Source organism: Musca autumnalis, unplaced genomic scaffold, assembly GCF_047663935.1.
Source record: "Musca autumnalis isolate F117 unplaced genomic scaffold, ASM4766393v1 scaffold_1, whole genome shotgun sequence".
Taxonomy (NCBI): Eukaryota; Metazoa; Arthropoda; class Insecta; order Diptera; family Muscidae; genus Musca; species Musca autumnalis.
In genome coordinates, this window is record NW_027411644.1 from 219,134,826 (window position 1) to 219,161,768 (window position 26,943).

The 26,943-nt window shown below is 37.1% G+C and overlaps 1 protein-coding gene across 1 annotated transcript in view; it reads right to left on the bottom strand.

Annotated features, from left to right (window-relative positions):
• LOC141389143 (uncharacterized) overlaps window positions 1-26,943 on the bottom strand; it is a 92,346-nt gene that overhangs the window by 34,310 nt on the left and 31,093 nt on the right. Inside the window, exons 2-3 of the mRNA XM_073960210.1 lie at window positions 23,828-26,081; window positions 5,967-7,892 (exon numbers count right to left, since the gene is read on the bottom strand). Coding sequence (XP_073816311.1) covers window positions 6,013-7,892; window positions 23,828-26,081 — 4,134 coding nt within the window. The 3' untranslated portion in view covers window positions 5,967-6,012. The remainder of the gene's footprint in view (window positions 1-5,966; window positions 7,893-23,827; window positions 26,082-26,943) is intronic.

Sequence of the window (26,943 nt, forward strand, 5' to 3'; positions counted from 1 at the left end):
TATATAGAATTTTATGCATCTTTTTTAAGGCCTTCACTCAAATACCTTTGGAAAATATTCCCCACAGTCCGTTAAACCTTCACAATAATTTTAACATGAAAATGCAAAATCGTTAGTTCAGACTCTGGAATACAAGTATTGTATATACAAATGTATATTTTCCTTGTTTAAAAATAGTTTAACTAATATTTATTGTAGAACCACTGTGCCTCTTTGCAATGCTTTCTGTCTTCCTGCCTCTAGCAGCAGACAAGCTGAAAAATCGAAGAACACTAAATGTCAAACAAACTCTAATTTTTCTTCAATATTAGGAAAATGAAAACTCTTCTCATTATTTTAAGTATCCTGAACGAAGATTCTCTTCCGTCTTCATCTTCTTCTTAGTTATGAATGAAGTTTAAAAATTGGAGTACTTTGCAATTATAAATGACAACATGTTTTTTGATAGTACTTTTGCAAAGAATTTGTGCCACAAAATTGGGCATAACTGGGTTATTATGGTATTGTTTTTTTTTTTCAAGAACTTTCCATAGGAAAGTCCAAGGAAATTGAGTTATGATAGAAATCAAGTAGTGGTTCCATCTCAATATAACTTGACAAAAGACTCCCTTGATTCAACTGGGTTTTGTTGTTTTATTTAGGAATTTATCTTAAATATCTTAAAAACTGCGTCATTTTTCAAATTTGAAAATGGATAAGAAATTACACTGTGTGTAATTTTGTGATTAATGGAAAATTAACCACATTCTGACACCGCAGCGTGATAGAAGATGAAAAATAAAAAGACACATGTCCCGGCGTTTTTCCCTATCACTTCGAAATTCGCGGTTATGGGCCCCAAAGACCTGAGGCCTTGATGTATAAAGGGATCATTTTGTCAGGCTCAAATCTTCTAAACCGCTAAGAATTTGGTTTCACTCGTGGAAGCACACTTGTAGCACTCGTCTTAGAGAATAATAATTGTGAACACATAAAATCGATTCAACCGCATCTTCAAGGTCAAAATCGTTAAGGTCAAATTTCCGTTATAAGTTTTTCTCAGATTTTGGCCTACAGAGATCAAACCGATCAAAATTTAATAAAACAACCGACTTCAAAAATGTACCTTAAATCTCAATAAACAACTTTCTCGAACATATGTATGAACTCTGTAGAAATGGTTCTTAAAGGTCAAAGTAGCAAAACAAATGCTATTTTTATCTTCTTTTTTTGGTTTCTGCTCCATAGAAATTAAATCATTCAAAATTCAAGAAACTAGTCAACCACAATAATGTAGTGAATATTTCAGTGAACAACTTTGTGGAATATCAGAGCTCGCTATGAACTGTTCTTAAAGGTCAAAATAGCAAATAACTTTAGAAAATATTCGATTTTTAGACTTTTTTCTCCGATTCTGGTCCATAGATAGCGAAACGTTCAAAATTCAAGAATAGAAACAACTAAAAAATTTACCTGAGATCTCAGTAAACAATTTTCTAGAACATATGAACATTCTAGGAGAGGTCCGTCAAGCTCAAAATTCCAATAATTCTACCCATTCTTTCCTGTTCAGATCCGTAAATAACAAACCTTTCAAATTTCCTTGAGTGATGAACAGTTTGTTATTTCCAGACCTGAGCATCATGAAATGTTAACCGTAACATAATTGCTAGTGAATTTTGAGCTTGAAGGACCGCTCCTAGAATGTTGTGATGTAAGGTACATTTTTGTGGTCGGTTGTTTGATTCAATTTTGATCGGTTTGATCTCTGTAGACCAAAATCTGAGAAACACTTATAACGGAAACTTGACCTTAACGATTTTGACCTTGAAGATGCGGTTGAATCGATTTTATGTGTTCACAATTATTATTCTCTAAGACGAGTGCTACAAGTTTGCCTGCATGAGTGAAACCAAATTCTTAGCGGTTTAGAAGATATGAGCCTGACAAAATGATTCCTTTTTACATCAAGGCCTCAGGTCTTTGGGGGCCCATAACCGCGAATTTCGAAGTGATAGGGAAAAACGCCGGCACACGAGTCTTCTTATTTTTCATCTTCTACCACGCTTCGGTGTCAGAATGTGGTTAATTTTTTTCGTGTCGCACAGTGTTATTGTACCAGCCGAACAATAAACTAACTAAATTGATGATCAAGTAAATACAGCTCGGGAATTATATGACTGGGCATCCCAGCCAAATAATCTACCAAATATTAAACACAGTGTGCCTTAATCAAATTTAAATGGAAGGTGCTTACACCTGGGAAGTTTTTCAGATTCTGAAACTACAACGCTCATAGATGAGAAATATCAAGAAACAAAAAAATCGCCGGAGGGATTTTCAAATAAATCGCGAATTAAGTTCACATTTTTAGGGGCTCTTTAGGTTTTCACGATTTCGCTTAGAAACCGCGAGTCCTATGTAAATAGACCTAAAGAAATGTTGTAGCTGTGAAAGTTCCGTTTTTAAGATATAGAAGTTCAAATGGAGACAATGCACTGACTGTATCTCCTCCTTATAAAACAATGTCATTACTGCAATTTCCCATATTAAACTTATATATCTTGAAAATGGTACAACCCAGGAAAAAATAAATCATCTGATCGGGTAGAGAATTTTCACAGCTTCAACATTTTCTTTAGTCCCATTTTGATATGACTTGCGGTTTCCAAGCAAAATCTTAAAGACTTGAGGTAAAAACCTAAAAAATTTAACTGAACCTCTATATCTCAAAAATTGTAAAACCTACGAAAAAATCTAAACGTCAGTCGTGTAGGGAATTTTCACAGCTACAACATTTTTTTAGACTCATTCCGATACGACTTGCGTTTTCCAAGCAAAATCGTGAAAACCTAAAAAAACCCTAAAATTGTGAATTCTGGCGATACAGTCAGTGCTTTGTCTCAATTTGAACTTCTATATCTCAATAACGGTAAAAACTACGAAAATATTGTAAAGGCCAATCTTGTGTAGAATTTTCACAGGTACAACATTTTCCCTATGCCCATTTTCATAGGACTCGCGGTTTTCAAGCAAAATCGTGAAAACCTAAAGAACCCCTAAAAATGTTAACTTAAATCGCGATTTATTTGAAAATCCCTCCGGCGATTTTTTTGTTTCTTGTTATTTCTCATCTATGAGCATTGTAGTTTCAGAATCTGCAAAAACTTCCCAGGTGTAAGCACCTTCCATTTAAAATTAGCTAAGGCGCACCGTGTAAAGTGATATTTTTTTGATTATTTAAATACTAAACCTACCGCGGGAACAAAACACTTAATTCAGTAATACCCACTAATGCTAGTAGACTACTTGCGAAACCATTATTTAAATCGCTAAATGAAGAAGTTTTTAAGACGCTTAATATAAATTCCAAAATAAAACAACAAAACAAATCTTAAAGAATGTAATTTTTTTTTGGTAAAAAAGTTTTCACGCATTTTTAGAAAATTACACTGTGCAACAAACTGGAGCTCAAAGTCTGGGGGGTGGAAAATTCCTATTGGAGATGAAAGCCCTTGGTGAGTATATACAGAACCCCGAAGGACAGATTCGCCGTGAGTCGAACTTTCGCGATATGATGTGATGAAGTTTTTGCTAGAGACCCTGTAAGCCATCAGGAATTAGCGTTATATCTTTGTTCACTGTTGCTTTAGCTTATTTTTGAGATGACATGTCTTCAGTCAAATCGAATGAGGATTATTTTCGTAGAGCACTTCGACCTTCTAACTCGCTTCCTTCAATGTCCTTTTCGTCCTTTATTTTAAGAGCCGCTATAAAAGTACCACAAGATGACGTTTTTCAGCTTCGAAATGTTCTGAAAAAATGTCGGCCAGAAAATTTTAGGTACGGCTCTCATTGACAACAAATCGATTTTGTCGAGTTTTCGTGGTCGTTTTGTGCATTTACACTGTTTTTGTTCAATTTTTTTCGAGTGTTCTTAAAACGTCAAAACAATATACACAATCTGTGTATGTGGAGAAACCTTGACGCTTTATTCGTTTTTCGCGTTCGCCCGAAAAAGTATTATGAACAAGCCCACTTGTGGTTTTTGTGTTTACTAATTTGAAGTTTTAGGAATTCAGGGAAAACCAGAGTTCTATAGGTTGTTTTCATTTAGATATACCTCTTTACTTATACCATGGGCTCAACTATAACTCACTAGATCACAGCTTGAAAGAAAGATAAATCATAAAGGAATCAATGGTTCACTAGTTTGGTTTTTTAATTTTTTTTATTCTGAAGTTTATACACTCTGATATAATGGCCATTAAGCTCTTTAGGTTGGTGACTGCTTTATGGTATCACCAACTTAAATTACGGGGTAATCATCTCAAAGCGAATTCACTGTTGTGGTCCCAATTAACACGAAATTATTTTTGTCATGTCAGCCAACCATTGCACATATTTATATTTATTTCAGCGTTATAAAAGCATCGAGGATGGACGATGTCGGCTCACACATTCTTGTTCTAAAAGAGGGTAATACACTTCGATACGATGAAAATGTGCCTCATCGAAATAATGGTTTTAGTCCCCAAGTATGTTTGGACGCAATGTGTTTCAGACAATTTAGAGCCGATCTAGCCATGTCCGTCCGTCTGTCTGTCCTGCTGGCTGGAGCGCACAATAACTCTCGAACGGATGAACCGATTCGGTTCAAATTTTGGTTTTCGTAATATTTTGCCCCAACTTAGTTTAAGTTCGAAGATGAGCTACATCGGTCCACTCCTTCCGGTACCTCCCCCACAAAAGTTCGAAAATGTTCGGAAAGTTTGTGCGCACGATAACTCTTGAAGGGAGTGACCGATTTGTATAACGTAAAATTTCTACCAGAGTAATATGAGGTTCAAATATGGACTCAATCGGTCCATTCCTTCGGGTACCTCCCACACAAAATTTCGGAAAAGTTCAGTTTAGGAGCTGCTCTCGAATAGCTTTGATTTTTGTTGTAGCAACTTGTATACACTGCCCCCCATACGACGGAACAAGTTTCATCAGGGGCAAGTCCACACTTCCTGAGAAACTAGCCTTAAAGGTGCAAAAAACCCTCTGACACCGTGTGTAGTGGTTGAAGCGCAAGATAACTCTCGAATGGATCTACTGAGTCGGTCCAAAATGTGGCCTTCGTAATATTTTTTGCAAACTTAGTTTAAGTTCGGTCCACACCTCCAGGTACCACCCCCAAACAACTAGTTCAACACATTTTTGTAGTTGAGGGTCTATTCGTGGATCCTTTGGATATTTTTACTGAAGGGTTCCCTAGTGGCCCGATATTATGCTTTTCGTAGGCTAGTATGGTACAGAAGCCCTATCTATCGATATCCCCCGCAAATTTTGAAAATATTTGCTAAAATGATAAGCGCAATATCTCACAAACGTAGCAACCGATTTGATCCAAATTTTCGATCTCGAAATTTTTTGTCCAAGCTTAGTCTATGTTCAAATTTGGTACCACTCATACAAATGTTCAACACATTTTTGTAGTTGAGGGTCTTCGTGGATCCTTTGGAGATTTTTACTGAAGGGTTCCCTAGTGGCCCGATATTATGCTTTTCGTAGGCTAGTATAGCCCTATCTAGTGCAGGTAACATAAGGTGTACCGCAGTATCAATAACAAAATAATTGAAACGCCCGTTTCCGTTGCACTTAATTATAGGATATTTTGAACCAGGATTTTGACTCTGATTTGTTATTTTGGCCAATAGCAGAGACTACCGATGTTTCGTTTTTGCTGTTTTGGATCTGTCAATTTGTCGAAAACATAAATAAGTGATAGAAGGCCGAACCTCTACATAACTGTTATTTTAGAAAAATGAGAAAGTGGGTCTAAATCTGAACACCAGTTTAAAAAAAAAAACCATAAATCTGTAAATTCTAATCTTCTGATCAAAATCTATAGATATTAAGTAAACGTCATAAGATTTACAATATTTTGGGCTAACAACATTTTTGCTGTCATGGGCTGAGGTTATATTTCTGTTACATACCTTATTGAAATGGTGCATAGTGTTGCTGGCGCTGTAACAGTGTTTGTCACCATAAACCGAACTTTCTTGAGTTGTACAACGGTTTTTGGCTATTGCCTGATGATGTTGCCGCTGACGTTGATACTGATGTAGCTGCCGTCGATGGAGTTAAAAGATCTCGGCGTGATGACGCTGATGTCGTTGCTGTTGTGGTTGTGGGCCTATATGGCGTTCCATGTGTATGTGTTCTACTCGATGTCAGCGACGGAAAATCATAATCATCTTGCAGCGATGTTTGTAGATCTCCAACTGCGGTTTCTTTAACATCACCCGCTTTCGATTGGGCCATATTTAGAAGTTCCATCGGCAGCAACTCGGAATGCAATGCCTGAGCCAATTGTCCCGCAGGTGGTGTCATTTCAATATAAAATGTTTCATCATCCAATATGGCTGATGAGGAAGGTGATGTGGTGCGGGTTGTTGCACTTGACGATTGCGAGTTGTTACGTGGTAAAATGTGATTACGATTTGCCGACATTGTGGTGGTGCTGTTGTATGAAGATGTGGTTTTGATTGTGGCCGGTTTCTCTGTGGCTGATGTTTTTTGCAGCTCGCGAACATGTAAATTGTGTAGGGGTGAGCTATAGGGAGCTTCTAGGCGGGTGCTATGATGCCACTTCTGCATGCCCTCATTATAGCTAAGGAAGCTGTGGACATCATCATCCAAGGAGGCATTATGCCTTTGATGGGGCCTTAAATGATGGGCGGGTGAAGAACGACGCCAGGGGACATCACAGCGATAGACATGCATTAGGCCTAGCAGGAGGACAACAAATAAGCCGGATGACACCAACAATATAAGCCCGGGATGATTATCTTTATTGTTGGTCTTTCTCAGATCAGACCACTGTTCCGATTGTGACAATTTTGCATGTTGTTGTTGTTGCTGCTCGTCATGTAAAATTTGCTGCATTAATAGTTCATGTTCATGCTGAAATGTTTGGGGTTCATGCACCAAATGGGCCGGTTTATTGTTATTGTTGATGGGCGTATTAACGGTACTGTGTTTGGCGTTGGTAGGATGGTGCTCCTGTGGCTTCAATTCTTGAAAATGTCTTTCAGAAAATTGCTTTTCATTTAACAGATTGGCCTCAGCTGCATCTGGCAATGGAGTGGTGTTGCTGGTGATGGTGGGGAGGGTTGGGGATGATGGTATCACCTCTCCTCCATGTTGTTTGGTTACGATGGTCATTTTCTTCATAATCAATGAGGGCTTCTTTGTTTTCAGCATATCAGCATTATTTGATTTCTTGGCATAAAGTGAATAATCCTTTACTTTTATGGTCTCTCCTTTGTGCTCAAATGGTTCATGATGGTGGCGGCTAAGCATGTCATTGACGTTGCCGTCGTCGTGATTCTTCCTAAATGGTTTTGTAGAACTTTGGCCAGCAGCCAAAATAGTTTTTGAATTTTTGGCTTCATGTTGTGCAGTTTGTGGTCCTGTTGCTGTCGATGCTGCGGCAGTTGATGTTGGTAATGCTGCTGCTGTTGTTGTTGATGTTGTTGTTGTTGTTGTGGTGGTGGTTGTAGTGTGCTTGCCAGCCAACTCCTGTGGACTGGCTTTTATGAGTTCATCAGTGGCCACCATAAGATTGTCGCCTTTATGCATTAGCAATGGTGTGCCTATCAAATGTCGGTCTTTGATGTGCAATTGCAGTGGTTCATGTTTGTGTACAATTGTTGTGGCATTTGTGGTTGCAACTGTGGATACTTCTAATGCTCTTGCTGCTGCCGGTGCAGTTGTTGTCTTGGTTGATGTTGTAGACATTGTTGCAGCAGCTGTTGTTGTTTCTACTACATCTACTTCATGACTACTCTCGGTTGTTGGCCGTTTACCAATAGCAACATCTAACTTGTCTTGTCTTTGCGGTCTCCGGTCTGCACATCCTGGGGGTATGACAAGAAAAAAAACAAAAAGAAAAAATAAACACAATATTAATATTTTGTAGGAAAATCGTAAAATTTTTAATTTACATTTATGTTGAAATAATATTTATGAAAATTTCATTTTTTCCTCTGCTCTTTCACTCTCCCCTCCGCCATTTGAGATAAAGTTTGTAGATTGCTTCCTTTTTATATTTTCCAAAAACAGTTGTAAATTGTCATTTAAATGGCATTCAAGATTTTTTATTAGATTGCTTATTCAGTTGTTAGCTGCGTGAGTGTGTGTGTGTGTGTCTGTGTTTGGCCATTGGGTGCACCATCCTCTTTTTATCACATTGCTAAGTCTTTGGTAGGTGGATAGAATTTAGAATTTGTATTTTTATGGTATTTGCATCTTTTTAAGATTAGATGCCACTTTGAAAGAACCTGCCCTCTCCCTCCATCCCCGTTCTCTCTCTCTTCCGATATGAGTTCAACCGCATACAATGACCCTTATAACATTCAATGATGTGGCATAAAATCATTATGCATGAACATTGAATTGCTTGTTTTCATTACATGGATGATTGTTGCTTGTTCGGTTTCTCTTGCAGCTATGCTATCCTTGTCAGAGAAGAGTAGTCTTCAGTGTGTGTTGAAAAGTAGTTGTATGCTGTCATTTTCGTTTGTTTTCTTTGTAGGTTTTTTCCCTTCTTCTTTATAACTTTGGCACTGAACTGAAATGACCGTAATCAAATTGAAGCACATCATAGCTTAAGATGGTTAGGGCGCAATGCCTGCAAATGTGTGGCATAGTTTTGCAGATAGTGCCTTTACCAGTTATCTAGCTAGGGCATTTCCATAAATTTATTAAAAATATAGCAATTTGCAATAGAAGTTGTTCCCGTGAAATGGGGTTAGTTTTAAAGATCCATAAATTTTATGATACCTTAAAGAATTAATTTGTACACCAAAGGGGTTTTGATTTTCAAAGATTTACGGCATTCGTAGAAAGATTACATAATTCTTTACTAATATTTATTTTTTAGAAATTTATATAAAACAAAAATTAATTAGTAATATTTTGTCTATTATTTTTTTCATGTTCGTGTCCAAAATCTTTGCAGGTAAGTTTTGTATATATGTATGAGTGTGTTATGTAAATTACATAAAATACAGTCCATAACCGTAAAAGATAATAGATAACAGGAGTGGAGAACCTAAATGTTCTATAAAGAGATCCATAATTTTAAAAATAAATATAATTTTCGTAGGTGACAGAAGAAGTTTTTGAAATTTCCAGGGTACCTTTTGATGCATTTATTATTCCACATCAAAAAACTTGTAGCTTTCGGGCCATTATACCAGGAAAAGATTTATCGCGGCAATTAATACCACAAAAATCACCTTCTGTGAAAACTTCAAAACGATCCTCCAAACACCTTTTTACCTGCGTTGAATTGAATAATTTGACAACCTACTGTAAAAATCTCAAAACTATTTTCGAACAGCCTTTAAAACTGCACCTTACCAAAAATATTTTGATTTTTTCTTTGTTTTTAAAAATGGATGTGCAGTTATTGGTTTTTGCTTAGTAGATTTCAGGAAGAACTTCTTTCAGCAAAACAACATGTAGGTACAGGAAGGTACTAAGCTCCTTCGTCACTTCAAGACTTATTCGTAGGAGGAGAAAAATATGTTATCTGCTACACTGACACAATGTATAGTATCAATGAGACCTCCATATTTTTTATTCAGTGAAAATCGGAATTACGAAAACACCTTTAAAAATAGGTAAATCGTTAAGTACAGTCATACAAAAATATGGATCTATATTAATCGTTGGCTGCGTGCATGTTTTATATTCATTGAGAAACCAAACTTTGTATTACACCCACTTCAGTAGGTAAATTCAGCAAAACCCTTCAAAATAACATCGATGCCAAAAATACTATTCAAGTGATTTGGCATATATGTAGGTACAAGTGATTTGGCATATCACATTTTGATTTGGCATGATGAGCTACTTGACAAAGGTCTTAAAACTATCAACTTCCCAAATGGTAATTTCAGACATTTGGAAGCTAGCTCGCATAATTCCCATTCTAAAACCAGACCCCTACCAGCCAGCCGCTACCATTGGAGAAACACACCACTCGATCTCCCATTATTCACCTGAAGGAGTTCCAGCCGGCATGTTATTAGCCCAGCACCGTCGTAAAAGGGTCGCGAGTACAACATGCTTCAAAAAATTTCATGACGAGAAGCGTTCCCAAACTGCACTTGTGCCAAAAAATTTTAAGGAGTTGACCCTGACACGGGAGAAAAGTTTCATGTCGTCTATACAGACGTTATGTTTCATTCATCTCAGTTTTACCATTGGTTAAGCCTGCTTTCAATTGAGCATAAAGAAGTAGAGGATGTTTGGTTATTTAGTCGAACCATGCAGCTCATTTTCCATGACAACGCGACGAACGCGATCCAGGACATAAGGATGAACTTGTGTGCGGGATCAGCTTTTTCTTCGAACATTTGCTGCAGTTGAACTACAACACCTGTCATTTATATGGTGACCGCTCATAAATGTGGTTTTTGTAAAAAAATCATTCCTAACAGACAACCAACGAATAGACAGTATCCAATTTGGCCGGATAAAATGTTATTTTTCTCGTATTCTGGTTCACAGATACCGAACCGCCCAAAAATTAAAGATACAGTTAATTATAAAAATGAACCTAAGATTTCAATAAACAGCTTTCTAGAACATCAAAAGATTCTAGGAATCATTTAAATTGAAATTCGTAAACAATAAATGTTACCGCCACTTTCAAAATCCCCAAGTCGCGCTTAAGATTGGGCAACTCTTTATTGTCTTTATTATTTAATGTTTACTGTACTGGAAAATATTTACTTAAATGTCAATCTGTTTTATCGAAAATTAGTTTTTTTGTCAAGAAGCGTCATTACTAGCGCCATTTCTGTTTTAAAAAAGTAAAGGATTAGGTCATCATCCGAGGAGAAGAATTATATTTAATATTTCTAGCGATTTTCACACTAAAAAGTATGTAGATTATTTATAATTGTGTTGCATGTTTGCATGTTCTAATGTTATTAATGTTGCAGGAATTTTAATATAAGCACAATTTGTTAAATAAAGCGTAATTTCTATACATTGAGTGCTTTATTCAAAATCCAGTGAAGATTTGCTAGCTTGGCCGATTTGCCCGATTACATTTTTAAAATTCTTTTTATTACTTGGATCAACAAGAACCTGCCCAGGGTTTCGGAGTCGGAGTCGGAGTCTACGAGTCGGAGTCGAGCAATTTTGCTGGAGTCGGAGTCGGAGTCTGAGTCGGAAAAAATAACTCGACTCCGACTCCAGGCAAAATTTTTTCCACGTTATACAAGCATACGATTAAATTTGGAAAAAGAACATTTTTTTAATCATAATTTATTTTAAAAGAAAATTATAAGAAAACATGTATGCAAACGGTATTTTATACTAATTTAAAGGACAATTCACAGGATATTATTATCCTCTGAAATGTAGTCTATTCATCCCTATTTTGTTGATCCAAATGATTCTTTACATTTTTGCAAACAAAAGTAAAGTTCTAGGACAATAAAATTAAGACCTTTAACCTATTTCGTCAGAAGTCTTACTGATCTTCTCACAAAGGTCTATTGGTATTCTTATCCTGTTTTTTATGAGAAATCATCCTTGTCCTCTATTAAAGACATTGTGGTCTCTATGTATTTCGGTAAATTTCTCATAATCTATTAACTATATGTGAAATTCAGATTAAATTGGTTGTTTGTCAACGACAGATTCATCCCACCATAACTCAGAAGTCTGACAAATGGCGAATCTTTCTTCTAGGATTCTTTATGTACTCAATGAGGCATTAGATGTAGACATTCAAATAACCTAATCTGTCCGCCAGGAACAGACATAGTTCATATCGACACCTCCAAATAATAGTATGCTAAGTCTAAAAAGTGAGTTTTGCAGGAGAAGCTCTCAAAGTTTGGAAATTTTTTTGAACTTTAGTACTATGCTAAGTCAATATTTGTTTATAACTTCTGTTCGGATTGACCGATCATTACCAAAATTAGACAGAATTTAATTTAAAGGACGTCCGACACCTCCAAATAATAGTTTGCTAATTCTGAAAAGCGAGTTTTGCAGGACAACCTCTAAAAGTTTGGAAATTTCATTGACCTTCAGTACTATGCTAAGTAAATATTTGTTTATAACTTATGTTCGGATTGTCCGATCATTACCAAAATTTGACAGAATTTAAGTTAAAGGACGTTAAATATAAAAATGTAAAGAACTTGAAAACATGCTAAGTCGACTTAGCATACTATTGTTTGGAGGCGTCGATATGTATCCGAGTTTTCTAAACAATCAATAGCATATACGAAATTCAATAAAATACATAACCATAGAGTTTTCATGAGAAAGGATCGGGTAAAAGTTATAAAGACAATGGAAACATGACAATATCGATTTCTTGTCTTAGTGGACATAAAATTTTCCTAGCAACATTTTTGTAGAATATTTTCATGCTAATTTTTTCGTGTGCTAATTTTTCAGTTCCAGAAAACATCTGTCTGCCTACGTGATGGGTTGTTTACACAATATATCTCAAATATTTCAATAAAATTATCCACTCCACACCAAAGTTCAAAATGTGAGCGCTGAATTTTAGTATAAATAGCATAGCATAGAATATGTCATAAAATGTTTTAGTCGATCGGAACAATTTTGCCATAGTATAAGCGTTGGATGGGAATAATTTATTTTATTTTGTATACAGCAAATAAACTGTGTTTTTCTCGAAATCGGCCAACAAAATATATGACAATTGGCTTATCAGTTTTCGAGGTAGAGTTGGTTGACACCGCAAAATGCTTTCATAAAAACAGGGTTTCGTAGACGGTCTCAAAACTTCGTATTATTTTTCGCTTTCAGGTGAAGAAAAAAATCACACGTAGTTTTCCCGGAAAAATCATGAAAAATGGCTATTATTGACCTTTACAACTGGGGGTCTCCTTTTAAGGCTAAGCGCACTAAGATGTTGGGTTACATCCAGTTTGAATTGCTTATAATTTTTATTGCATGTAGTCCTTATGATTTGTATTGCCCCTTTGTTTTCACATATTTTGAAAGCTTAAAGATTTTCTCACGCGGAAGAATTCCGTCCAGAATATACTCGTGCAAAAAAGGAAAACCGACAAAAACTTTCGAGTCGTCGGCTTTCCTTTTTCAGATGCATTATTGATCATTAAGCTCGATTTCCAACGAAAAATTAATTAAAAATTAATACTAAAAATGATCTTCGCCTCAAAAAGGCAAAATTTTCAAAAACGAAAAAACAAATACTTTCTAAATTTGCTATTTTCAATGTAAGATTCGGCAGAAACAATATTGATATGTTCGAATGTATTCGAACGAATTCCCTTTCTAATGAATATGTAAGGAAGAACTAACACATTAGCCTATATAGGTCAAAATATAGGAAAAAGTTAAAAATGTGTGCACATGTTATTCATTTTTAGTGGTATGGGAATTCACTCTCGGAGTCGACCCGGAGTCGGAGTCGGAGCCGGAGTCGTGAAAAAAACTCGTCTGGAGTCGGAGTCGGAGTCGAGCCAAAAATACCTCGACTCCGAAACCCTGAACCTGCCATTCGCAGTAAGTAAAAATGAACCCAAACGATCAACCAACCGATCAAACTTGTGGCTTATGCCACAACCCCCCTGACGATAACATGACAAACTGTTCTACTTGCAACAGATTGTTCCACAACTCTTGTGTTCGCATACCAGTTGAAACGAACTTCATTTGCCCATTTTGCTGCACAAATCAAAATGATTGTACCAACAATGAATTAAACCAAAACCTCAATCCACCACGTCAAATACTCTCAGCCAAAGTAAAACTTCAACTCCAGCGTCTAGAGGAGGAACGTGAACTAAAACGAAAACAACTTGCGGCTGAAGCGGCGCTTAATCAGCAGTATCTTAAACGGAAATATGAGATTTTGGAACAACAAACAAACATGATGTCGTCTGCGTCTACCCAAGAATCTATTTCTTCTATCGACGATCAGGAAGAAGTTCAAGAAAATATTTCTAACCATGCCACATTCATGAGCTACTCATTCCCTGAAATTCAGGATGATATTGGTACTGGAAATCCATTTGTTCATTCTGTAAGTGGTAATGATCCACAACCTTCGACTATCGAAAATAATAACACATACCAGCAGGACATAATCCTGCCTGAAGAAACAGTTTATTTCAATGTGCCACCTTTATCAGCAGTCAATTCACATGTAATTGAAATGGAAAGCTTAAATAATACGTACCATACTGCAAACATCGCATGCTCTACAGAAAATGCTAACAACACCGCAAATATTTTTGGCCTCTATCCTTTAGCAACCAGTGACGTACACCATACCAACTTGCCTACCATGGAGTCTATGTCAACAGAACGAAATCGCGAACATCCGCAAACAATTCGATTTAATATATGTGATGAAAGCAGCGGCATAACAAATTTGAATGTTCCAACCGTTTCACAGCCAGACCCAACAAACACTGCAGGCCAACTGCCAATAGCAAGCTCTATTCCAAAAAATCGGGCAAATGAACAAATAACGCTCAATGTCCCAACCAATAACCCTAGATCACGTTTCAGCAACCCTTTGACGTCAACTTTGAATTATCATCCAACAAGACCGTCAATGTTTGACCTTCACAGCCTTGATAGTTCGCACAACTTGTCACAAAGCCAAATAAACTCCCGGCAATCAGTCCCAAAAGAACTTCCAATATTTTCTGGCCAACCTGAAGAGTGGCCACTGTTTTCATCCACATTCCACTGGTCCACTCAAGCTTGTGGTTTCACGGATGCAGAAAATCTGATTGGTCTTCAAAGATCTCTTAAGGGAAATGCTCTACAAAGTGTGCAGCAAATGTTAATTCACCCTTCGAATGTCTCATCTGTTATGGAGATTCTAAAAGTTCTCTACGGACAACCTGAGAAAATAATAAACTCGATAAAAACTCGTATAAAGGCAACATCAAAAGTGAATGAAAACAATCTTAATTCACTCACCACCTTCGCTGTCAACGTGCGCAGTTTAGTTTCAACAATAATTGCCAGTAATTTAACTGATGAAATAAATAACACTTCACTTCTCCATGACTTGTTGTTAAAATTACCAGCTTCGTATCAAATGCAGTGGGCTACACAAAAATTGCTGTTAATAAAAGCAAACAAAAATCCAAATCTGTCCGAATTTGACAGATGGATGTTTAACATTGGTGTAACTGCTAGTAGTATAACAGTTGATCATCCCACTGGTAACAACAACAGCACTGTTGAGAACAGAAGTCATAACCAAACATATAACAACAAAGCTTTTGTCCACTCTCACGGAGAGGGACGTAAATGCATTATTTGTAACAACAACTGCAAATCAGTTGATTGCTGTGAACAATACTTGAAACTAGATCGTGGAGACAAGTGGAGACTTGTGAGAGAACGCATGCTCTGCAAGTACTGCCTTCATAAACATAAAGGAGAATGCAAAAGGAGAGTAAAGTGTACTCTATCGGGTTGTGAATATTATCATCATCCGTCTTTGCATAATTTTTCTGAAACAATAAAAGAACGTGAAAAAGAAATGTCAAACAAAACATGTGAAAATAATAATAGTGAAAATAGTAATTGTGAGCAAATTGTAAATTCCCACAGTGAGATAAACAACAAAATATTATTTAAAATAATACCAATAAAAATATTTGGACAAGATAAATATGTCGACACATTTGCCCTCATTGATGAAGGTTCATCTGTTAGCCTGATGGATGAATCGTTGATGAATGATCTGGATATACGGGGAGTGCCAAATCCTCTGTGCTTAAGATGGACAGGTGGTGTAGAAAGAACCGAAAATTGTTCTGTAAAGCTGACAATTGAAATTGCTGGCCTGAATATGAAAAGAACGTGTATGGAAGTGTGTACAGTAAACACCCTGGATTTGCCCACACAATCTTTGGACTACAAACAATTATCCGATAGTTATGAACATCTGCGAAATCTCCCTATAATTAGTTACAAAGATGCGGTACCCAAGGTTTTAATCGGTCTTAATTATTCCAATTTGTGCACCCCAAGAAAGATACACGAAGGAGCCCTGAATGAACCAGTAGCCGCTTGCACAAAACTTGGTTGGATTATCTATGGAGCTGTCGTTGATAACAATAAGTCAAGTAAGTCGATTAATTTTCATATTTGCGATTGTTCTCAGCGTGTTGATGAATTGGATGCATTAGTAAGGTCATTTTACTCTGTGGAAAGCATAGGCATTAGTGTTAAGGATCCCGTCATCGCTGAGAACGACAATCGTGCTTTTATGTTGTTGAACGAGGTACCTTTATTGTGGAAGTTTGATGTGTTTGAGATGCCAAATAGCTATCATATGTGTTTGAGACGCTTAGTATGCCTTGAGCGCAAGCTGAACAGAAACCCTGAGCTGCATACTGTCTTCAAAAATAAAATAGAACAATATTTATTAAAGGGTTATATCCAAAAGGTAGATGGAGCAAATGTTGATCAGCCCGATGGAAAGATATGGTATCTTCCAATTTTCCCGGTATTCAATTAAAACAAACCAGGTAAATCCCGATTAGTTTGGGATGCGGCAGCTAAAGTTGATGGGTTGTCTCTCAATACATTTTTGTTGAAAGGACCAGATATGCTGTCATCTTTATCAACTATTCTTTTGTCTTTTCGTGAGAAGGCTGTAGCAATTTGTGGCGACATTGAAGAAATGTTTCATCAGGTGCTAATTCGGCCCGAAGATCGAGATTGTCAGAGGTTTCTTTGGCGGGATTGTGATCAGAGCCGTAACCCTGATATCTACATCATGAACGTTGTGGTCTTCGGAGCCACTTGCGCACCAACCCTATCTCAATACCTAAAAAATCTAAATGCAACGTTGTTTGAAAATGAATTTCCACTTGCCACAAAATGTATAAAAGAGAATCATTACGTTGATGATCTACTTGCTTCGGTAGATACACCAGAGGAAGCAATTTCTCTCATAAAAGATGTAACATATATACATAAACAAGCTGGGTTCAATATTCGAAATTGGCTATCGAATAACCAAAAGGTTTTAGAGTCCTTACCTTCCCCAGACCATAATTCGACCAAATGTTTAAACTTGGAGGAACAGTATAAAACTGAAAAGGTACTGGGTATTTTTTGGGAACATGAACGGGACTTAATAACTTTTAAGATTTCTGGTTGGTTACAAGACAGCGATGTTTTTTCCTGCGGCAAAATACCTACGAAACGTGAAATGCTTAGAGTCGTTATGTCGATTTATGATCCATTGGGACTAATTGGGTATGTTATCATGTATGTGAAAATATTACTGCAGGAAACATGGAGAACAAAGATTGGATGGGATGAGAAAATTCCACAAGAGATACTTGTTAAATGGACACAGTGGGTCAGTATATTGCCGGATCTGAAGAAAATTGAAAGTACTTTCCAACTTACAATGGAGTAGATGTGCAGTTGCACACTTTCGTGGACGCAAGCAGAGAAGGTTATGCTGCTATATGCTACTTTAGAATGAAGAAAGAAGACAATATAGTCGTTTCGCTTATAGGCTCAAAAACCAAAGTAGCGCCACTTAAAATAACATCAGTGCCAAGATTGGAACTTATGGCGGCCCTAATTGGAGCTCGATTTGCTTCGTATATATTGAGAAATCAAAAAATCAGAATAAATAAGAAATTTTATTGGTCAGATTCAAAAACGGTTCTGAGTTGGATTAATTCAGACCATAGAAAATACCATCAGTTTGTGGGATTTCGAGTCACTGAAATTTTAGAGCTATCATCAATTTCAGATTGGCACTACGTTCCAAGTAAAATTAACGTTGCAGACGATGCTACTCGATGGAAAAAGGTGCCGAACATAGATCCAACAGACAGATGGTTCAATGGTCCGACCTTTTTACGCCAGCAAGAATGCCACTGGCCTAATTTCCGAGATATTCCGGATTCGACAGAAGAGGAAATGGTCCACCATATTTTAAATATTAACAAACATGAACCTGTTCTAGATGTTTCAAGATTTTCTAAGTGGAACCGATTGCTAAGAACATCAGCGTATTTATTGCGATTTATTGAAAACTGTAAACAATCTAAAAAGGAACGTGGCGAGTTTACTAATGATGAAATAACAAAAGCAGAAAATCTTTTATATACTCATTCTCAGCAAAAATATTTTTCCTCTGAAATTGTTAACCTGCAAATGAAGGGATACATTCCTAAAACAAGCGATCTATATAGAAAGTCCCCATATTTAGATAACGGCATACTGAGAGTAAATAGCCGAATAGACAACGTTAATATAAGGGAAGCACCAATACGGCCAATTATACTAGCAAAGGAGTGTCATACAACAAAGCTTATCCTACTTCATTTCCATGTCAAATACAAACATATGTCTCACGAAACAGCCATAAACGAGATCAGGCAAATATACTCAATTGCAAGGTTGAGAGCAGTCTTTAGAACAGTAGTAAAAAATTGTCAAATGTGCAAAATTAATAAGGCTGTACCGCAATATCCCCAAATGGCAAAACTACCCAGAGCTCGTTTGGCATCATTTGAGTTGCCCTTTACTTACACCGGCTTGGACTTTTTTGGACCCATTCTGGTCAGTGTTAATCGGCATAAGGAGAAACGCTATGGCTGTTTGTTGACTTGCCTGACGATTCGTGCTGTGCACATAGAGATAGCTCATACTCTAACCACTAGTTCCTGCATTCTGGCTATTCGCAATTTCATATCACGTCGGGGTATACCAAGAGAGTTTTTTTCCGACAATGGGACGAACTTCGTCGGGGCTGAGAGGGAGCTTCGTGAAGCATTGGTCGAAGTAAACAAGGATGAACTTATTAGAACTTTTACGACCTCAACATGTAAATGGAACTTTAACCCCCCAGCATCTCCGCACATGGGCGGATCCTGGGAGCGTCTCGTAAGGTCAGTAAAAGTTACACTATATAAAATCATGCCAATGAGGTCTCCAACGGATGAAATTCTTCGGAACATGCTGGTTGAGGTTGAAAATATAATAAATTCTCGGCCCCTTGCGTATGTTCCAGTAGATGATGAAACTCAAGAAGCAATTACTCCTAATCATTTTCTTCTTGGGACGTCAAGCGGAATGAAGCCAATGAGTTTGTGCAAAGGCGATGGGGTAATTTTACGACAAAATTGGTTGGAATCACAACAATATGCAAATCAGTTTTGGAAGAAATGGGTTCTTGAGTATTTTCCTACTTTAACATGTCGGTCAAAGTGGCATGAACGTCCAAAGCCATTACGTCAGGGGGATTTGGTAATCGTTGTTGATCCTTCTTTTCCTCGAAACGTTTGGGTGCGAGGCAGGGTTCTTGAAACTCGGACCGCAAAAGATGGACAAGTTCGGAGTGCAAAGATTTTAACCAAGAATGGGATTATGGAGAGGCCAGCAGCGAAGTTGGCGCTTTTGGATGTGTCTTCCATGAAAGAGTATAACTATGAGGAAACCTCTAGCCATACTGCCGGGGGAATGTTACCGCCACTTTCAAAATCCCCAAGTCGCGCTTAAGATTGGGCAACTCTTTATTGTCTTTATTATTTAATGTTTACTGTACTGGAAAATATTTACTTAAATGTCAATCTGTTTTATCGAAAATTAGTTTTTTTTGTCAAGAAGCGTCATTACTAGCGCCATTTCTGTTTTAAAAAAGTAAAGGATTAGGTCATCATCCGAGGAGAAGAATTATATTTAATATTTCTAGCGATTTTCACACTAAAAAGTATGTAGATTATTTATAATTGTGTTGCATGTTTGCATGTTCTAATGTTATTAATGTTGCAGGAATTTTAATATAAGCACAATTTGTTAAATAAAGCGTAATTTCTATACATTTAGTGCTTTATTCAAAATCCAGTGAAGATTTGCTAGCTTGGCCGATTTGCCCGATTACAATAAAATTATTTTTAATGTTTCCCCCTGCTCAGGTCTGGAAATAACAAACTGTTCAAAACTTAACGGACCTGAACAGGAACGAATGATTTAATATAATCGAATTTTGAGCTTGATGAACAGTTTCTAGAATCTTTATATGTTCTTGAAAGTTGTTTATTGAGATTAAAGGAACATTTTTCTAGTTGGTTGTTTGCTTCTATTTTGATCCGTTTGATATCTGCAGACTAAAATCCGAGCAAAAACAAAAAAACAAGTAAGAAGGTATCAGTCAGCTGAGCTGAGCTGACGGAGATAAACCCTCAGCTACTCACAAAAAAAAAACACACACAATAATTATGCCGTATATAAAATATATTGTTTTTGTATCACGAGTTTCTTCATAAAGGACTCGAAATATTAAATTACTTTAAACTACATTTGGAAGAAATTTTTAAAGATGTTTTATTTTGCACTATAGCCATTTTAGTATGTGCCGGCAGGTTTTGGGGGGTCTCAGGTAGTATTGACTCACTCCAGTAAAAACGTACCGTTACAAATGAGGCCGCTTAAACAGCCTACTGAGAATTATTTTGCGGATTTTCCATTTTGGTTGGTACCCTCAGGGTTACATGGAGCTTTTAGGCTAATGTCTCAGAAAGTATGCAAGAAAAAAATTGTACCGTCGTAAAAAAAGCCGCAAGGACATCCTAGTGATAAAAGTTTCAAAACGATCCGAGAGGAGCTCTTGAAATTCATTTTATCCGAATTTTGTGTGAGAGGCAGCCGAAGGAGTGGACTGGTATAGTCCATATTCGAGCCCGATATATATCTGGAATGGATAATACGATGTGCAAAGTTTGGACCAAATCAATTTCTCCCTTAAAGGGTTATCATTCACTTCGGGTACCTCCGAAGGAGTGGACCGATATGGCCCATCTTAACTTAAATTACGTTTGGACAAAAATTACCATACCAAACATTTGGTTCTAATCGGTTGATGCGTTCGAGAGTTATCGGACGCACCAACCAGCCAGACAAACAGACGGACGGACATGGCTAAATCGACTCCGAATTGTCTTAAACCGTCATTTCGATGAGGCACATTTTTGGTCGTATCAAAATGTGTATCACGCCACTTGTGATTGCATATTATAGAAGCTAAATATTTTTGGATAAAATCAATATTGGCCTTAAAAGATAATTTGCGTGGAAGGTGTGGCTATGTTTATGTTAAAAAATGGGTAAAAATGGGTTGAATCCACCTTGTCTTTTTTTGTTTTCTCTCGATTTGTGATTAACCACATTTTCCACGATTTTCCTGTCGAAGTAAAAGTAGAAACAAACTAAATATGGGCCATCTCACTAAAGTATTTCTTTTCAAAATTTGATCTGCTTCTACCATTAACTTATGCTGACATTTTGAAGCCAGATTTACAGTGTGTTTGACATGTTCTTCTAGTTTGACATTCTTTTTTTTTGGAAAGTTTAACAGTTTTTAGCCTAAGTGTACTCAAGACAGTTTGACATACGACCATGTGTTGGGTTGTTTACAGTGGCTTGATTGAGACACCTCCAAAACATGGGTTTTGAACGCTTTTACCGCACCTACTGGCGATTACTGCGATTTTCGGGCTCATATGCATAGTTTCATGATTCGTCACCTTAAAACGTCTTTGAAGCACCGCATATTTTTTCGAAATTTCTTTCACCGATCAACACGGGATCTGACGAGAAAATCCACATTTTTGGCACCAAGCGATCATGCAATAATAATGTTAGTTGGTGGAATAAATGTCTAAGAATGCCTCTATCTCACGGTACATAACATGGCGATCTTGCATTATCCGTTCAAGCACGGCTTAATTTTCTCTGGCACAAAGACCATTTTTGGACGACACTCACGAACTTGGTTTTTTTTGGTAAGTGTCGGCCATGATTGAATTCATTAAACCAGTTTTTCATAGAGCTGTAGGATGACCCTTAATCGACATACAAAGATTTAATTTGATCGATCCACTCTTGCCGTGGTTATCCAAGTCGTAAGTTGTGAAAAATTTTTTTTATGCAAAGTGATTTGTTCAAGTCACTGTAAACAACACAACACATGGTCGTATGTGAAACTTAAAACTGTCAAACTTTCCAAAAAAAATAAAAATCAAATGACGCCTGGCGACACTGCGTGTTGCTAGGTCAGAAGGTTTTTTAGTGACCCTCGTATGATGCAGCCGAAGCTACACCTCCAAATTAAATTTCAAAAAATATTTTCAAATTAAAAGATATAGCCTTGCTGTACATGAAAATCACATGCGGACAAAATGATTTTGATAATCACGCGATTTACACGTATTTGAAAATGCATATAAATTAAAATGGGTTATTTGACCTCTATTTCCATTTCAGAAGCTTTGAAATACATATATCCTCAGCAACCCAATTATCTTCCCCAATAGGAAAGCTTTTGTATGAATGTCTATAAAGCAAAATCCTTCTATTTTATTGGGAGATTTAAGCAAAATGAAGGAAGTACTCCTATAGATTTTGGGTGCCACCGTGGTGCAATGGTATGCACGCCCGCCTTGCACGCAGAAGGTCAGTGGTTCGATTCCCCGGCCAGGCAACATCAAACATTTTTCAACGGTGGCCAAATATCCCTCAGTAATGTTGGCGAAATTTTCTGAGTATTTCAGCCTTGAAAAACTTCTCTACAAGTGGTGTCTTAAGACACGCCGTTCGGACTCGGCGATAAACAGTAGGTCCCATATCATTGAGCTAATATGAATCGGGGTGCACTCATTGATATGAGAGAAGTCTCCCTTGTCCCGTATGGGATGTTGTGGAACATTTTTTTTTTGTTGTATTCCTATAGATTTTTCCAATATTTTCAACTACCAAAAAAATATTTATTTTAACAAAAAATTATTTTTTGACCAAAATATGAGCTTATTTTGACTGTAACATCGAAACTATAATACCAATCTGTATGGTCTCATTTGATTAGCCGTTAAGTTTTGATCCACAAAATTTTTTTTTTTGTAATTTGATGACTGCTAAATAGGCCTTTATTTTGAAAAAAGTTGACTTAAATTCAATAAATTATCAATTTTATGTGCATTCCGCGAATTCTTTGTAACATTTTACATGTATTATGCAATCTACTCGCTGAAGTCGCATCGAGAGAACTTTTTAGAAACAATTGTGCTCATTAAAATAATTATCGTTGTTATAATATTTTTTTTTTTTTCTTAAAAGACGAAATAAAACCGCCGTAACTTTTGTCCGCAACAACCAAAAATTGGATCGCGAGCAGATTCGTGCTGGCGAATTTTTTCTTAACCTATGTACTAAAAAATATTTGATGTAGCGTGAAAAATTATAATTATATAATTCACATCAATTGTGATAATTAATTATTTCATAAAAGTTCAACATCTTTCATGGTGGAGGATATAAAAAGTTCGGCCCATCCGAACTTAATGCTTGTTTACTTGATTCATATTTAAATGGAATAAGCGTTATTGCAGTCATTACTAGGCAATATTTTATTCATTCTTGCTACAGAAGCAATTTTTGTGACAAAATGTCGAAATACCATCACCTTAATGTGCATGTCTTATATAAGAAAATCGTCTGTGCCTATAGATGAAGGTTTGTCGTTAGAAGTCCGACTACGGTTCTACATGAAGACACACTGAAGAAGATGTCCGGCTTTCAAATTCTGATGCCTGCCGAAGAAAACTACATATTTGTCATGTAGCAATGCGTGTCACAAACATACATAAGAAAATTATGTTAAACTAGACAAACAAGCGACAGATATTCTTTCTTTTTCCCAGATTGTGCTTGAATGAATGATATAAAACTTTTTTTGCTTTGTTATATGGAGGCGGTTAAAACTTACCATTCGCATTCGATTGCAGACATTCATCATTGACATCATTGCGTTCTAATGGCATAGTTTTTGTCTTTGTTGTAGAAGCTGTCACTGTCATTGATGGATTTTCTGGCTCGGCAGTGATAGTCGTTGGAGAATCATGTGAAGTGTGTGTTGGTAATGGATATTGATGTTGCTGTTGTTGTGGTTGCTGTAATAGGTCCTGATGTTTATTTGTTGTTTGTTTTAGAACTTTTGGTGTTGCTGTTGTCGTAATTTCGAAAGTGCTGGACATTTTATTGTTGTTCTCATTGTCGTGTGGGAGATTTATATTGCTGGTGTGGGTGGTGATGGTAGTAGTGGTAGAACTGTTGTTGTTGTTTGATGTTAAGTTCTTAGATTGAGGTATTGCCAAGAGCCTGGAGTGGTAGTTTTCTTCATTTCCCCTCACTGTCTCTAAAGCTGTGGGTGCAGTCTGACTGCCTGTTATTACGATTTCTTCTTCATTGCTGTGGTCTGTGTTAATATTTGCATAGCCGTACGTTGTTTGTGGCTCAGCAATGGAACTTGTTAATGTCATTTTCATTGGAGATAAGCCTTTTGTTGTTGTTGCTGGTGCTGGTTCTTGTGTTGTTAAGCCTTCAAAAGATTTAATCTCTTTTGTTAAGCCAATTTTCATTTTAATTTCTTCTTTTTGTTCTCGATGACGAAGTTTGCCATTGGAAAGTTTGATAGACGCTTCTTTGGTAGGGAGTGGAAGAGTTTTTGCCGTTATTCTTTCTTCATTTGCCTTGTCTGACATAATTGTGTTGCCCTGTGATTTTGTTAAATTTATTGCCATTGCGGAAGTTGTTTTTGCAATATTTGATAATGTTACTGGCGTTGTTGCTGCTGTTTCGCCTGTCATGTTGTCTGCCGCCATATCGTTATTTCTTTCTGCAATTTCTTTGTCATTCTTTGCTTCCATATTTTCCTTTAATATTTCCGGCAGATTGGCAGTTGGTAGTAAAGTTTCCTCTGTTATTTGCTCAACTCCCGCAATATTTGGTTGTTGTTGTGGGGCCATAGATGGAGAGGCTCCGTTACCTTCCCCTCCCAGTGTATTCACAGTACTTGAAATAGTTTTACTATTGGAATTTCTCTGGCCTGCAATTGTTTGCCTTGTATCTTTTTCCATGGGATTTTCTTTAACTGTGGCTGGTGGTACGCCTGCAGTTGTTGGATTGTCGATTAAGGCTTTTGGAGTCGACTGGAATTCTTGCCTTTCATTTGTTGAGTTGGAATGTTCTTGCGGCTTATCCACAGATGCTAATGTTGTCTGCAATGTTGTTGGTGGCAGCGTGGCTGGTGATTTTGTTGATTTTACTTGTTCTTCTTCGTCTGTTTTCATTTCCAGTTTTATTGGAGCTGGCATTTCATTTGTTGTAATAGCTTTTACTGCAGCCTCTTCTGTTGCAATTGTAGTTGGTTTCTTATTAGAAGCTTCGAGTTTCATAGCCTTCTTTGAGGGCAATGGTATGGCTGCATTCATTACTGAGTTCAAATTAAAGTTTTCAACTTCAAGCGATCGTTCAAATGCCACTTTCTTTGGTACTGCTGGTAATTGTTTGTTGGGTGCAATGGTTGTGGGCTTTTCCTCCTTGGCACAAATTGGTTGGTTGAGGGATGAATTTAAATCTACATTCCTTTGACATTGTTCGCCGCCAAACTTCTCATAGAAATCATACATTTTCATATATTTTTCTTTTAAATTGTTACGCTTTCCCTTGACATTTTCCTCCAAATCTTCCTCAGCATCTATTTCTTCTTTGTTTCCTCTCAAACGACAAGTGCTAGCCCATTCGGCAATGCCCAACAGATCGGAACATTTAATGGGATTATCTTCCAATAGCAACTCATTAAGCCTTGGCAGGGTGTGAATGATACCCTGACTAATGCCACGTATTTCCGATGATTGCAAATTTAAAGTTTGCAATTTAGGCAGGGCAATATTGGGTAAATATAACAATTTATTATTGGACAAGTCCAAAGTCTTTAGACTTGTCAATCCCTGGAAGGATTGTGACTGGATATCCAAAATGTTATTATTTTGCAGGAATAAATGTTCCAACGACACCGGCAAACTTTGTGGAATTTTCTTCAAATTATTGTGATCTAACATTAATATTTCCAATATTTCCAAACGTCCCAGGGCATCGTCTTCGATTTCTTCAATGTGGCTGTGTGACAAATCCAAATATTGTAGCAACGGGTAGCTGTCCAAATCTCCGCAGTTAATGACCTGAAATTGGAAGAGGAGAAGAAAGCAATTAGTTTTATTATTCATCGAAAATAAGAGTAGCATTTTTGTTGTCAGGTTCAGAGGTGGAAGGACCGGCTGGTCTCCTATAAGAATTACTGGACCTCTCTAAAAAGCCCTACTATTGTTCTGAAAAAATTGTTTCTGGCCGTTTCTTCTGGTCTGTTCTTCTATACAAAGACCTACTGGTCTTCTATACAAAGACCTACTGGTCTTCTATACGAAGTCCTACTTGCCCTCTATACGAAGTCCTACTTGCCCTCTATACGAAGTCCTACTAGCCTTCTATACGAAGTTCTACTGGTCTTCTATACGAAGTTCTACTGGTCTTCTATACGAAGACCTACTGGTCTTCTATACGAAGACCTACTGGTCTTCTATACGAAGACCTACTGGTCTTCTATACGAAGACCTACTGGTTTCTATACGAAGACCTACTGGTCTTCTATACGAAGACCTACTGGTCTTCTATACGAAGACCTACTGGTCTTCTATACGAAGACCAACTGGTCTTCTATACGAAGACCAACTGGTCTTCTATACGAAGACCAACTGGTCTTCTATACGAAGACCAACTGATCTTCTATACGAAGACCAACTGATCTTCTATACGAAGACCAACTGGTCTTCTATACGAAGACCAACTGGTCTTCTATACGAAGACCTACTGGTCTTCTATACGAAGACCTACTGGTCTTCTATACGAAGACCTCTTGGTCTTCTATACGAAGACCTATTGTCTTCTATATGAAGACCTACTGGTCTTCTATACGAAGACCTACTGGTCTTCTATACGAAGACCTACTGGTCTTCTATACGAAGACCTAATGGTCTACTGTACGAA